The sequence below is a fragment of the Amblyraja radiata genome, chromosome 5 (assembly GCF_010909765.2).
Source record: "Amblyraja radiata isolate CabotCenter1 chromosome 5, sAmbRad1.1.pri, whole genome shotgun sequence".
In the NCBI taxonomy this organism is placed as follows: Eukaryota; Metazoa; Chordata; class Chondrichthyes; order Rajiformes; family Rajidae; genus Amblyraja; species Amblyraja radiata.
In genome coordinates this window covers 61,502,653-61,517,611 of record NC_045960.1, presented here as the reverse complement: position 1 = coordinate 61,517,611, position 14,959 = coordinate 61,502,653, and the positions used below count along the sequence as shown (strand labels likewise).

Below are 14,959 nucleotides of genomic sequence, written 5' to 3'. Positions count from 1 at the left end.
ATCTATACACTGTGAATGGCTCGATTGTAATCATGTACTGTCTTTCTGCTGACTGGTTTGCATGCAACAAATGCTTTTCACTGTACCTTGGTACATGTGACAATAAACTGAACTGAGATTGGGGAGTTGGCAAAAAAATGGCAGATGGAATACAGCGTAGCAAAGTTTGGAGTCATGCATTTTGTTAGCAGGAATAAAAGTACAGACTATTTTCTAAAGGCTACTTAAACGGCAAGTTAACAATGCTAATGACACCCTGATCCCAAACAGGATAGAAACATAGAAAATAGGTGCAGGAGTAGGCCATTCGGCCCTTCGAGCCTGCACCACCATTCAATATGATCATGGCTGATCATCGAACTCAGTATCCCGTACCTGCCTTCTCTCCATACCCCCTGATCCCTTTAGCCACAAGGGCCACGTCTAACTCCCTCTTAAATATAGCAGGAAAGAAAAAATAGATAACGTCACTGCCACTCGAGCAGCGGTTGGAACCTCCCTTGCCTGATTCCATTCCACTCACAGTCAGACAATTACCAACAGTATATTCTTTCTCTGCAGATCTCCATTATCCTGTTTTTTTCAGCGAGATTGCTCCTCAATCTCTCACTTCCCTGAAGCCACTCAGCAACATCATCAGCAATGTCAGTTTTGACATGAACATTCCTGATGCTACCAAGCTCTATTCAGAGTGTGCATGGGGCACTGGGGGCAAGGAAAGGTGTGGACTCCCACTAATCATCCCAAAAATTGTGTACAACGTGAAGTTCTGAATCCTAGCTCATACATTCAGCCCATTATATTAAGGATTGGACAATCTAGATTTAGATTTAAGTTTAGGTTTTTTCACCAAGATACATTGGAAGGCTATGTTTTGCATGCTATCCAATCAGATCAGATAATACTATACATTGGTACAATTACATCAAAGGCAAGTACAAAAGCTAGAGCAAAGTCAAGATACAGAGCGCAGAATAGAGTTTTCAGCATTGCAGTGTCTCAGTTCCATAGACAAATTCCAATGTCCACAATGATTCGCCTCCAAGCCTCTTGACCCCTCCACAAATAATGGAAAGACCAAATCTACCGATTCAGCCGCTGTCACAAACTCTGTTCCCCTCCCTCTTCCTGCGATAGAAACAAGACACGGCGTCAGCAGTATTTGACCCTGAGATGAGTTTCTAACCACATGTTTGAGCTCCTACCAAGACCATGTATTTTTCATCACTGAACTATCCTATCTCAGCTCACCGCCTGTTGAAATCATCATCTACCCCCATATATTACGTAGACTTGATGAATCGGAAGCACTCCTGGCCTGTCTTCCTTGTTCTGAAGCTTTGCAATACTCTCCTGCCCATTCCCTAACTTAAAATCTCCTGTTAAACCATCACCCATTCGTACCAGACCATGGCTATTATATTCATAATTTATTTTAGGAATGTTATAATCTCAGTTTATTATCATATGCTATAGCTAATTGTGGAGGAATGCGACATTATAGAATACACACTGAGTATTTAAATGGCAAATTTGTATTAGCACATAATTATGTGAGGTGATACACCTTGTGATAGGAAAACTAAAGCTGTAACATGCATCTTAGGAAATAAAGAGGACACTTGTGGCGCAGGGATACAGGTTAATAAATCACTAAAATTGATACCATAGCAACTGAAATGTGAAAAAAAAAGTAATTGAATGTAGTTGTATGGTTTTGAATCTAAATGTAATGAAATAATATAGCACTAGTATAGGTCAGCCTGGTCCAAACTTGGACAGAACTTGGTGTACTGACCACATCTATGCAACTTATACTGCAAAAATGCCAGAGGAACACTGTGGAACATGCAGAAAAAATAGTTTGATGTGAAAAGTGATATGAATGCACGAAGTATTAGAAATAAAGTGGATGAGCTTGAGGCTCAGTTATAAATTGGCAAGTATGATGTTGTGGGAATTACAGAGACATGGCTGCAAGTGGACCAGGGCTGGGTACTGAGTATTCAGAGGTAGACGTCCTATCGAAAAGACAGACAGGTAGGCAGAGAGGGTGGGGCAGCTCTGTTGGTGAGGATTGAAATTCAGGCCCTTGCGAGGGGTGACATAGAATCAGGATAGAACTGAGGAATTGTATGGGTAAAAAGATCCTAATGGGAGTTATCTACAGGCCCCAAACAGTAGCCTGGATATAGGGTGCAAGTTGAATCAAGAGTTAAAATTGGCATGTCGCAAAGGTAATGCTACAGTGGTTATGGGAGATTTCAACATGCAGGTAGACTGGGAAAAATCAGGTAGGTAGTGCACCCCAAGAAAGGAAGTTTGTGGAGTGCCTCTGAGATGGATTCTTAGAGCAGCTTGTACAGGAGCCCACCAGGGAGAAGGCAATTCTGGATTTAGTGTTGTGTAATGAACCGGATTTGATAAGGGAGCTCGAGGTAAAGGAGCCATTAGGAGGTAGTGACCATAATATGATAAGTTTTAATCTACAATTTGAGAGGGAGAAGGGTAAATCGGAGGTGTCAGTATTACAGTTGAATAAAGGGGACTATGGAGCCATGAGGGAGGGGCTGGCAAAAGTTGACTGGAAGGATACCCTAGCAGGGATGACAATGGCAGGTATTTCTGGGAATAATACAGAAGGTGCTGGATCAGTTCATTTCAAAGAAGAAGAAAGATTCTAAGGGGAGTAAGAGGTGACCGTGGCTGACAAGGGAAGTCAAGGACTGTATAAAAATATAAGAGAAGTGTAACATAGCAAAGATGAACGTGAAGCCAGAGGATTGGTAAAATTTTAAAGAGCAACAAAAGATAACTAAAAAGGCAATACAGGGAGAAAAGATTAGGTATGAAGGTATCATAATCATTAATGTATATTGTAAATAGCTGTGGTCCTAGCGCCAAGCTTAGGTAAGCTAGCCAAGAATATAAAGGAGGATTGTAAAAGCTTTGTTAGGTATGTGGAGGAAAAAATTAGTTAAGATCAAAGTTGGAGCCTTGAAGACAGAAGCAGGTGAATTTATTACGGGGAATAAATGGCAGAAGGAAATGGCAGACGAGTTGAACAGGTACTTTGGATCTGTCTTCACTAAGGAAAACACAAACAATCTTCCCAGATATACTAGTGGCCAGAGGACTGAAGGAAATTCACATTAGGCAGGAAATTATGTTGGATAGACTGATGGGACTGAAAGCTGATAAATCCCCAGGGCCTGATGGTCTGCATCCCAGGGTATTAGAAATCGTGGACGCATTGGTGATCATTTTCCAATGTTCTGTAGATTCAGGATCAGTTCCTGTGGATTGGAGGGTAGCTAATGTTATCTCACTTTTTAAGAAAGGAGGGAGAGAAAAAACAGGGAATTATAGATCAGTGAGCCTGACATCAGTGGTTAGGAAGATGCTGGAGTCAATTATAAAAGATGAAATAGCCGCACATTTGGAAAATTAGTAACAGGATCGGTCCGAGTCAGCATGGATTTACGAAGGGGAAATCAGGCTTAACTAATCTTCTGGAATGTTTTGAAGATGTAACTAGAAAAATGGTCAAGGGAGAGCCAGTGGATGTACTGTACCTTCAGAAAGCATTTGATAAGGTCCCACATAGGAGGTTAGTGGGCAAAATTGGAGCACATGGTATTGGGGGTAGGGTACTGACATGGATAGAAAATTGGTTGGCAGACAGGAAACAAAGAATAGGAATTAGCGGGTCCCTTTCAGAATGGCAGGCAGTGACTAGTGGGGTACCGCAAGGCGCGGTGCTGGGACCACAGCTATTTACAATATACATTAATGATTTAGATGAAGGGATTAAAAGTAACATTAGCAAATTTGCAGATGACTCAAAGCTGGGTGGCAGTGTGAACTGTGAGGAGGACGCTATGAGAATGCAGGGTGACTTGGATAGGTTGGCTGAGTGGGCAGATGCATGGGAGATGCAGTTTAATGTGGATAAATGTGAAGTTATCCACTTTGGTGGCAAGAACAGGAAAACAGATTATTATCTGAATGGCGTCAAGTTGGGAAAAGGGGAAGTACAACGGGATCTGGGTGTCCTCGTACATCAGTCTATGAAAGTAAGCATGCAGGTACCGCAGGCAGTGAAGAAAGCGAATGGTAACTTGGCCTTCATAACAAGAGGAATCGAATATAGGAGCAAAGAGGTCCTTCTGCAGTTGTATAGGGCCCTAGTGAGATCACATCTGGAGTATTGTGTGCAGTTTTTCTCTCCAAATTTGAGGAAGGACATTCTTGCTTTTGAGCCAGTGTGCCATAGGTTCACGAGGTTAATTTCCGGGATGGCAGGACTGTCAAATGTTAAAAGAATGGAGCGACTGGGCTTGTATACACTGGAATTTAGAAGGATGAGAGAAGATCTTATTGAAACATATAAGATTATTAAAGGATTGGGCACGCTAGAGGCAGGAAACATGTTCCTGATGTTGGGGGAGTCCAGAACTAGGGGCCACAGTTTAAGGATAAGGGATTGGCCATTTAGAGCGGAGATGAGGAAAAACTTTTTCAACCAGAGAGTTGTGAATCTGTGGAGTTCTCTGTCTCAAAAGGCAGTGGAGGCCAATTATATGGATGCTTTCAAGAGATAGTTAGATAGTGCTCTTAAAGATAGCGGAGTCAAGGCATATGGGGAGAAGGCAGGCACGGGGTACTGATTGTGGATGATCAGCCATGATCACAGTGAATGGCGGTGCTGGCTCGAAGGGCCGAATGGCCCACTCCCGCACCTATTGTCTATTGTAAGTATTTAATGAAAGGTACGGTAAATGTATTTACTTAGGGAATGGCTAAAAAACTAGATAACAGAATAAAGCAGAAAATGATGGAAATACTCAATGGGACAGGGAGCATCTGTATAAAGAGAAGCACAGTTAATGTTAGATTAAAGAGCCTTCGCCAGAACTGGTCTTCATCCTGAAATGTGAACTGTTTCTCTTTCCACCGATGCTGTCTGACAGTATTTCCAGCATTTTTTGTCTTTTATTTCCGACGTTTGGCATGCTAAAGATAGACACAAAATGCTGGAGAAACTCAGCGGGTCAGGCAGTATACCTGGACAAAAGGACTAGGTGACGTTTCGGGTCGAGATCCTTCTTCAGACTGCAGAAACCAACCTGAAACATGACCTATTCATTTTCTCCAGCGATGCTGCCTGACCCAGAGTTAGTCCAGCATTTTGTGTCTATCTTTGGTGCAAACCAGCATCTGCAGTTCCTTCCTACACATTACATCATGCCAATTTTTCGATTCTCAGTTACGGTAAATTATAGACCTTGCTAATGTCAGGAAAAGTTAAGATAAATTACTGCTTTCAGAAAGAAAGTAGCGATTATTTGAGTGACAAGGAAATGAAAACATTTGAAAAGCTGAGGAAATGGAGGTAGAATCAAGGAAGACTTGTGGCCTGTTATGTGCTGTATATTCTACATAATTTTAAATAATTCTGTAAATTTTATTTGTCATAGTTTGTTGGTTCTGTTTGCCTCATGAATATGCTGGGTACTCCCGGGTCAGATTTAGCACTGACTAGATTTGTTGCAGTTCTTTTAAGCTCTGCTCAAATCTATACAATTTACATTGTACTTTTTACAAATCTTAGAATCTCAATGGATAACGCGCAAACAAAAGCTTTTACTGCACCTCGGTACACCAAACTAAAGGGTGACATGGTGGTGCAGCGGTGGTGTTGCTGTCCTGCAGTGCCAGAGTCCTGGGTTCGATCCCAACTACGGGTGCTGTCTGTACGGAGTTTGTATGTTCTCCCCGTGACCGCGTGGGTTTTCTCCGAAATCACTTGGTTCCTCCCACACTCCAAAGATGTACAGGTTTGTAGGTTAATTGGCTTGGTATAAATGTAACTTGTTCCTAGTATGTGTAGGATAGTGTTAATGTGCGGGAATCACTGGTCAGTGATCAGTGGACTGGAAGACCTGTTTCCGTGCTGTATCTCTAAACTAAATGAACGAAACTAAACTTCTACTCCACATTTTACCACCCAGATGATTTCCGAAATCTCTGCTTAATTTACTCTTTATGGACATTTTCAATTTCTGGATTTCCAACGTTGGACTTATTGAGACTAGACACTCGTCTTGTTTGCATCCCTTAAAGAAGCATGGAGCACAAACGTTGACTCTGATCAGTGCCGGATTTAGATGAAGAGAGGCCCTAGGCTATTCCACTTGTGAGGCCCCCCCCAATCCCCAACCCCCACGACTAGAGGAAGATGCAAGAATGTTTTAAATAATTTGAGTAAAGCCAAGGATGATGACGGGTGTTTAAAATTTCGCAATTTCTTCTCTAAAGGACATAAAATGTTATAGTTAAATACCGTAGTGATTGAAAAAAAATGCATTAATGCAAAAATTAACACTGAAAAACTTTTGTAAACTTTTGTAAACATTTTGTGGAATAAGCAGGAATTTTTAGGAAAATAAAATTGTAAGTTTACAAAAACCGTTTACAAAACGAGTAAGCTTTTTCCTATTGTTAACAAAGATGCTACAAATAAGCTTAGTTTTATTACTAACCTGACAGTGGCAGCCACAGCACTACACAGTAGGTTTCTAACAACGATTATCAGCTCTACCCCTAGCATTGCTCCTTGCCAACTTCCTAGTTCAAATATCTTTGCACTTTCCTACTTACCCCTGAGTTTTGACTTTTGAAGCCTGCAAGTATCCAAAGATGTTCCCTGCACTCACCATCACTGCTTACCGGAGCACGTGTGAATGTTTGCCGGACCCCGGTGCCTCCAGATTGACACCGATGTGCAGCTGAGCGTGGCCAATGAGATAAGGGGCTGGAAAGCTGCGCTTTTAAAAAATGTATTTATTGCCAGTGCTAGTGTCGAGTTATTGGCTTAAAACAGTATTATTCTGAAATGGAGGGAAAGGAAAATTACTGAAGGGTTGTTTAGAGACCACAGTGCATTGTGACAGCATATGAAAGAAAAGCCTATGACAATGTCAAAAATATTATGCACCTTGGCCGGAGGCCCCCTAGATTTTAAGGCCCTAGGCTTCAGCCTGCCAAGCCTTTAGGTAAATCCAGCACTGACTCTGATCAGGATTATTTCGAATCAAGGGGTGATTGTGTATTGCTCTATGTCAGTCTTAAAGGCTGTGTACTATTTTGACAAGACGTGCATTTGTTTGTGTAATGTTTAAAGGAGATGATTCAAAAACTCTCTGTGAATTGTATGGATGGCAATAAACAGTTTTACAATAGGAAATTTGATTTTCATTACTGATTTTTAAAAATCCTTTATACAGGTTACTATAAGGACAAGACTAAGGTTGCTGTCAAAATGCTGAAGGAGGGGAGCATGTCTCCACAGGCTTTCCTGGAAGAAGCTAACATTATGAAGACAATTCAACATGACAAGCTGGTGCAGCTGTACGCAGTTGTGACAAAGGAACCTATACTTATTGTGACTGAATATATGTCAAAAGGTACAGCAATGACAGTGGATACATGGAACTGCAAACAAAATGTGTAGGAAGGAACTGCAGATGCTGGTTTAAACCAAAGATAGACACAACAAGCTGGAGTAACTCAGCGAGACGGAAGGCATCTCTGGAGAGAAGGAATGGGTGACGCTTTGGGTCGAGCCCCTTCTTCAGATGCAGGTTTATGAAAAAAGAAACAAAATGATGGAGTAACAGCAGGTCAGGCAGCATCTCTGGAATAGGTAAACTTGGATAGGTGACGTTTCAGGTCAGGACCCTTCTTTAGACTGATTGTCTGGAGGGGAGGGGGGGGGGGGGAGAAAGCTGGGAGAGGAGGGGCATGACAAAGCCTGGGAGATGATAGCTTAATACATGTGAAGGGAGAGGGGGGAGGGGGGAGGTTGATGGTGGACAGAGGTCAGAGATGAAAAGACAGCAGGTGGGACAAAAAGTTTGGAGAGTTGTGAAGCTAGAAGAATGAATGTAGGTAGAAGGGTTGTACCCAAAATCCTGGTTGGTTGGGAGTAACTGAAATCCTAAGCAATGCAAGTATTTGTTTTATTACTGTTTGATGATATTTTGTTTTACAGATGACCATATAATATTTGTAATGAATAAAACTCGCACTCCACACCTTATGCATTGACAAAATAAGAGCTAGTGCGTGGAATGTCTTACCCTGCTTTATATTCTTCAAGATTGGTAATGGGTTGAACAAGATTTGACTGTTCATTTTATTCTCCTGCAGGTAGTTTGCTGGATTTTCTAAAGACCGATGAAGGACTTAAGATTATGTTGCCAAAATTAATTGACATGTCGGCCCAGGTGGGTTTTCTGGGATTATTTTCTACTTTCAATTTTTTTTTTTTTTTTTTTTGCTGCTTCCTTTGATTTGCTGCGAATGCCACTCCTAGCAAGTGACTGTCTCAGGCTGTACCAGGACACCTTTAGTTTTTGTTGACACTTTAGTGCGATACTGTGAATCATTGGTAGATATGAAGGAGACCATGTGATGGAAAGAATAGTCTGGTTGGTATCAGAGGATAATATTGCAATAATTATCCCAGTTAGTTCACCTATCCGTGGTGTACACCATGTCCTTGCCTTTTCCCAGAGACCTGTCATTTCATCTCATATCAATGCAAAAGAAAATGGATCTAGTAAAAATAATAGCTTTTCATTCCTTATTCTTCCAAGTGGCAACAATTGCTGACAGAAATCCCCAACAAACCAAACAATTGTTTTTTTCCATTGACCCTCCACCCCTTTCTGCTTTCCGCAGAGACCGTTCCCTCCGCAACTCCCTGGTCAACTGGTCCCTTCCCACCCAAACTACCCCCTCCCCAGGTATTTTCCCCTGCAACCACAGGAGATGCAACACCTGTCCCTTTGCCTCCCCCCTCGACTCCATCCCAGGAACCCGACAGTCTTTTCAGGTGAGGCAGAGGTTCATTTGCACCTCCTCCAACCTCATCTACTGTATCCGCTGTTCCAGGTGTCAACTTCTGTACATCGGTGAGACCAAGCGCAGGCTCGGCGATCGTTTTGCTGAACACCTCCGCTTAGTCCACCTTAACCTACCTGACCTCCCGGTTACTCAGCACTTTAACTCCCCCTCCCATTCCCAATCTGACCTTTCTGTCCTGGGCCTCCTCCATTGTCAGAGTGAGGCCCAGCGCAAATTGGAGGAACAGTACATCATCTTTTGCTTACTACACCCCCAGCAGTATGAACATTGCCTTCTCTAACTTCAAATAGCCCTTGCTTTCCGTTTCTCCCCATCCCCTCCCCCTTCCCAGTTCTCCATCAGTCTTACTGTTTCAGACTACATTCTATCTCTGTCCCTCCCACTCCCCTGACATCAGTCTGAAAAAGGGCCTCGACCCGAAACGTCACCCATTCCTCCTTTCCAGAGATGCTGCCTGTCCCGCTGAGTTACTCCAACATTTTGTGTCTACCTATGATTCTTTGCAAACTTGGTGCTCTCTGACCTGTGATGATGACCATGCTGGGGAAAGCAGGGCTCTGATAAAAACTGAATGCTATGTCAAAGTAAAACCTTTCTGGTGGACCTGCCGTAAACCTTAGGTAAGCCAAAACCATCAGTTAGAGTCTTATATGTACATACTCTCATGGTCCAGTAGAGAAGAGCTCCTGCAAGGTGGGAACACTTGGTTAGAATAGCCACATCTTGGCCAGAGAGAAACAGTCAACTCTTTTTTTGCAGATGCTGCCTGGACTGCTGAGCTTCTCTAGCATTTTCTCCTTTTGGTTTGGATTATCCTTGAAAATGTGCTTGCAAATAATAAATAAAAATTAAAAAGCACAACACTTGCTGGAATTATTAATGCAAAATGGGATGGGACCACAGGCTGTATTTGTGCAGAGATGGTTATCGTTTCAATGTGTTGACCTTTGTCAGAGTTTATTAAAAACTTCGATATTGACAACAATTGAATGTTTCACCATATGGAAATGTCAAGTACCACAAGTTAAAACAAGGGGTCTAGACCCTTTCATGTGGCCAAATGCAGTGTACGTTTGGCGTGCTGGTCCTTCAGTCCTGTTTGTATTGATGCAATGGAAACATTAACCAAAGTGGGTTTCTTCTGGTTAAGGGCACGTAAAAACTGTGAGGTAACTACTGTGTGAAAAGCAATTTGGAGGCAGCAATTCAGGGATTAGGTTGCATTGCTGGGTCTAACATCCCACTAAGCAAGCGATAAATGTAAATAAAAGCAATAAATTGTCTTTCTGGTGACTGGTTAGCACACAATAAAGGCTTCAATCCAATAAACTAAACAAAATGTAATTTGACATGAAAGGGAACACACCATGGAATATGGTCAGAAATAGATGATTGTATTGGTAGACAAATGGACCCCACAACACAAATAAAAAAAAGCGAGAACTAAATATTTTGATAGGTTCTTGTTATTTGTGGGGTTTTTTGTGTCAAGAAGGTAAATGTTTCCTGGCCTCAATATTTTTTCATGGCTGTTCTCCTGCTTCACAGGTTTAATACATGATCATCATCTTTACAGTCATTCCCTGAAGTCAGAACGCTGCCATTTGAGCAAAAACTTTCCTTTAACCTAACATTTAATATAGTTCACATGTGCAACATGTTACAGCTGTTGCCAGTCTCTGGGGGCGGTGGGTTAGGGTGAGAGCCAGTTTATATCAATGATCTTTTACAGCTGTTAGTCATCTCAGATGGTAGAGGCTTGGAGTGAGATAGACCCCTACAATCGTCTGAATCAAGCAAGTGTGAAATCTTGATGAAAAAAAAAAATTTACAGCCTTTTCTGAATCTACGAAAAGACATAGTTGATTAATTTCAAACTTCTTTTGAAAATCTTTTGACCTATATATACGAAAAAAAGGTTAAGCTATGTATAGTTTGCACTGTTGCTAAAATTAGGCACAAGCTCTTGGCAAGAGAAGATGCAAATTTAGGAAGATAAGTGGCCTATCAGAGAATGTTGTTATTGCTTTACTTTTACCTCTTATCTGCTTTGAAATCTGTAAAGGAAATGAATTCATTGCTTCTATTTTCCACTGTGATAAGCAGATTTTTTTTTAAATTGACCTGCGTTGAGGAAATGAAATACTGCAGTTATCGATTGGAGTAATTTGTGGTAGTTGTATGGAGTGGCAGACATCTCAGTGCTGGCAGTTCAAAATGTGGAACTCCATTGTATTCACAAATTGCTTACTGTGACAATGGAACATCCATGCAAGCCCAGGCTAAGATTTTATGATCCAAGATAAGTCACTACAAATTTTGGACTTAAACTGATAATATAACATTTGCAGCAAAGAAGTTGAAAGACAGTCGCTCTGCCAGGATGCTGTTAGAAAAAGCCACAATGAGGTTTGAGCAACACACAAAAAGCAAAAATAGAAATTCATGCAAATGCAAAGTGTCTTCGGTCTGAAGAGACTAACAGGACTCGGTCCAGACATAGCCAGGGTGTTTTCAACCTGGGTATCCTACTCAGCCCTCACAGGATGCCTCTAACTTTGCTCCCAATCCAACACAACACTGCCTTCTTTTGCCTTGCATTTTCCAATGAGACCTTCATCCATCACCGTGACTTAATTGTTTTCCTAACTGGCCATTACTGTGCAACCCAATAAATCCATTAATTCCAGCTTTTTGTGCTTTCCTTTTTTGTCCTCTCCATCGATCAATCCAAAAGCTTAAAGACCCATTGTCTAATCTTCTCTTTAAACCCCCGAGGAGTACCCCTGCTTTGGGTTGCATCTGTAATACATTATTCTCTGGTTTCACAAGCGTGCCACCTTGCATGATGCTGAGTGGAAGCTAGGCACCTTTCTTTTGGGAAGAAAAGATTTTAAAGCAGCACTCTAGGTCTATTAATTCTATGTAAGACAATTTTGCTTACCTGTGGATGTTGGGTAAGTATACTCATCAATAGCATTTGCTTGCTTTGTCTCTGTGGATGAAGGAGGCACAGTGCTGAGACCGAGCTCGAGCAACAACTCTCAGAGGAATGGGCCATAGATGCAGTTGAGAGAAGAAACGGATCAACTGGATTCCTTGTGTGAAAAGGAAGTAGCATGCCTGGATAGTTGTTTCATTGAAAAAAAATGTTGTCCTTAAAAGGAACGTAGATGACGCACTGGAATTATTATTAAGAATTAATTTAAAACTGGTGAAACACTCTATTTAGAACCCTTAATGCTTTTGCAGTGAAGGAAGTGGTCAGGAATGCTGAGGCACAGTTGAAGATTGTAAAAGTGATTACTTAAGTCAACTTGTTTGAAAAACTCTGGAAGAAGCCGAAGAAGAATCTTGGCTGTGAGTTAGAGGTAGATCTTGTTTTTGCTGAAGCAGACACAACAAACAGAATCATGGATACACCAAAAATATGAACACCATTGATGGTCTTACAAATTCGTACAAAAGAATCTGTAGGGAAAAAAACTATTACTGCATTCCAATGACTTCTCACATAAACACGGCAGGAATAGTCTTTGACTACCACAGGGAATCGAACTTTGATTAGACTTCTCAGTGAAGAAATCATCTGACAGAATTGCAGTGTTCAACTTGCCGGTGTAGTTCTAGTCTCTCAGCAGTGAATGCAATTGAAGGAGAATGTACTGAGAATGATGTAGAGAGAGGGGTCAGCTGTATATGCCAAGTCTAACAGCAAGTCATGAAAAGCATAGAGTGCAAATTATTCAAATATCTATGTACTGGCAAATGTGACATGCTGAATGTGTATATTTCAGATTGCAGAGGGGATGGCGTATATCGAACAGATGAAGTACATTCACAGGGATCTGCGTGCTGCTAATATATTGGTGTCAGAATCATTGGCCTGCAAGATTGCAGATTTTGGTCTTGCCCGACTTATAGATCATGAATACACGGCACGTGAAGGTAAGTCTTTGTTGGTCAGCTACACATTCTTGATGAGGTAAATGTGCCTACCTTTGCATGAGCTGAATGCCATGATACACTTGGCACTCTTTCTGTTTCAGAGGCCTTTTAGCCTTGTAGCTCCACTTCTATTAAGTCAAAGGATTTTGCAACAGTGGCCGAGCTGTTTCATTTTCATATTGGTCCATGTGTTATTTTTCAGTGCCACAAACCTACACCTCAGTTCTCTCATTCAGGAAGAAGAGACCATTTCATAGGACCTCATAGAATAGACCTCATAGGACCTGTCATCGTAACTATCTTCAAGACAGGGGGCAAATTAGGTTGCTACATGAACAGTTGGATCTCTTTTCTGTCTACCTGAGGAAAGATCTTACCAAATGTATTCAGCAGTCCATGATTGATAGGTGGAGTAGACTCGATGGGCCAAATGGCCTAATTCTGCTCCGATCACTAGTTTGCAGGATGTGGAATCGGTATGGGTTGAGCTGCGAAACACTAAGGGGCAGAAAACGCTGGTGGGTGCTGTGTACAGGCCACCTAACAGTAGTAGTGAAGTTGGAGATGGTATCAAACAGGAAATTAGAAATGCGTGCGACAAAGGCAAAACCGTTATAATGGGTGACTTCAATCTACATATAGATTGGGTGAATCAAATTGGCAGGGGTGCTGAGGAAGAGGATTTTTTGGAATGTATGCGGGATAGTTATCTAAATCAACATGTACAGGAACCAACGAGAGAGCAGGCTATTTTAGACTGGGTATTGAGTAATGAGGAAGGGTTAGTTAGCAGTCTTGTTGTACGTGCCCCCTTGGGCAAGAGTGACCATAATATGGTTGAGTTCTTCATTAGGATGGAAAGTGACATTGTTAATTCAGAAACAATGGTTCTGAACTTAAAGAAAGGTAACTTTGAGGGTATGAGACGTGAATTGGCCAAGATTGACTGGCAATTAATTCTAAAAGGGTTGACGGTGGATATGCAATGGAAGACATTTAAAGACTGCATGGATGAACTACAAAAATTGTTCATCCCAGTTTGGCAAAAGAATAAATCAGGGAAGGTAGTGCATCCGTGGATAACAAGGGAAATCAGGGATAGTATCAAAGCGAAGGATGATGCGTACAAATTAGCCAGAAAAAGCAGCATACCGGAGGACTGGGAGAAATTCAGAGACCAGCAGAGGAGGACAAAGGGCTTAATTAGAAAAGGAAAAATAGATTATGAAAGAAAACTGGCAGGGAACATAAAAACTGACTGCAAAAGTTTTTATAGATATGTGAAAAGAAAGAGATTAGTTAAAACAAATGTAGGTCCCTTGCAGTCAGAAACGGGTGAGTTGATCATGGGGAACAAGGATATGGCGGACCAATTGAATAACTACTTTGGTTCCGTCTTCACTAAGGAAGACATAAATAATCTGCCGGAAATAGCAGGGGACCGCGGGTCAAAGGAGTTGGAGGAATTGAGTGAAATCCAGGTTAGCCGGGAAGTGGTGTTGGGTAAATTAAATGGATTAAAGGCCGATAAATCCCCAGGGCCAGATAGGCTGCATCCCAGAGTACTTAAGGAAGTAGCTCCAGAAATAGTGGATGCATTAGTAATAATCTTTCAAAACTCTTTAGATTCTGGAGTAGTTCCTGAGGATTGGCGGGTAGCAAACGTAACCCCACTTTTTAAGAAGGGAGGGAGAGAGAAAACGGGGAATTACAGACCAATTAGTCTAACATCGGTAGTGGGGAAACTGCTAGAGTCAGTTATTAAAGATGGGATAGCAGCACATTTGGAAAGTGGTGAAATCATTGGACAAAGTCAGCATGGATTTACAAAAGGTAAATCATGTCTGACGAATCTTATAGAATGTTTCGAGGATGTAACTAGTAGCGTGGATAGGGGAGAACCAGTGGATGTGGTGTATCTGGACTTCCAGAAGGCTTTCAACAAGGTCCCACATAAGAGATTAGTTTACAAACTTAAAGCACACGGCATTGGGGGTTCAGTATTGATGTGGATAGAGAACTGGCTGGCAAACAGGAAGCAAAGAGTAGGAGTAAACGGGTCCTTTTCACAATGGCA

The 14,959-nt window shown here is 41.6% G+C and overlaps 1 protein-coding gene across 3 annotated transcripts in view; it reads left to right on the top strand.

Moving 5' to 3' along the window:
* Positions 1 to 14,959, top strand: part of LOC116973366 (proto-oncogene tyrosine-protein kinase LCK-like) — a 58,189-nt gene that overhangs the window by 39,502 nt on the left and 3,728 nt on the right. For all 3 annotated transcript variants that reach the window (XM_033021360.1, XM_033021359.1, XM_033021358.1), the window contains 3 exons: positions 7,290 to 7,469; positions 8,215 to 8,291; positions 12,732 to 12,882. In XM_033021360.1, coding sequence (XP_032877251.1) covers positions 7,290 to 7,469; positions 8,215 to 8,291; positions 12,732 to 12,882 — 408 coding nt within the window. The remainder of the gene's footprint in view (positions 1 to 7,289; positions 7,470 to 8,214; positions 8,292 to 12,731; positions 12,883 to 14,959) is intronic.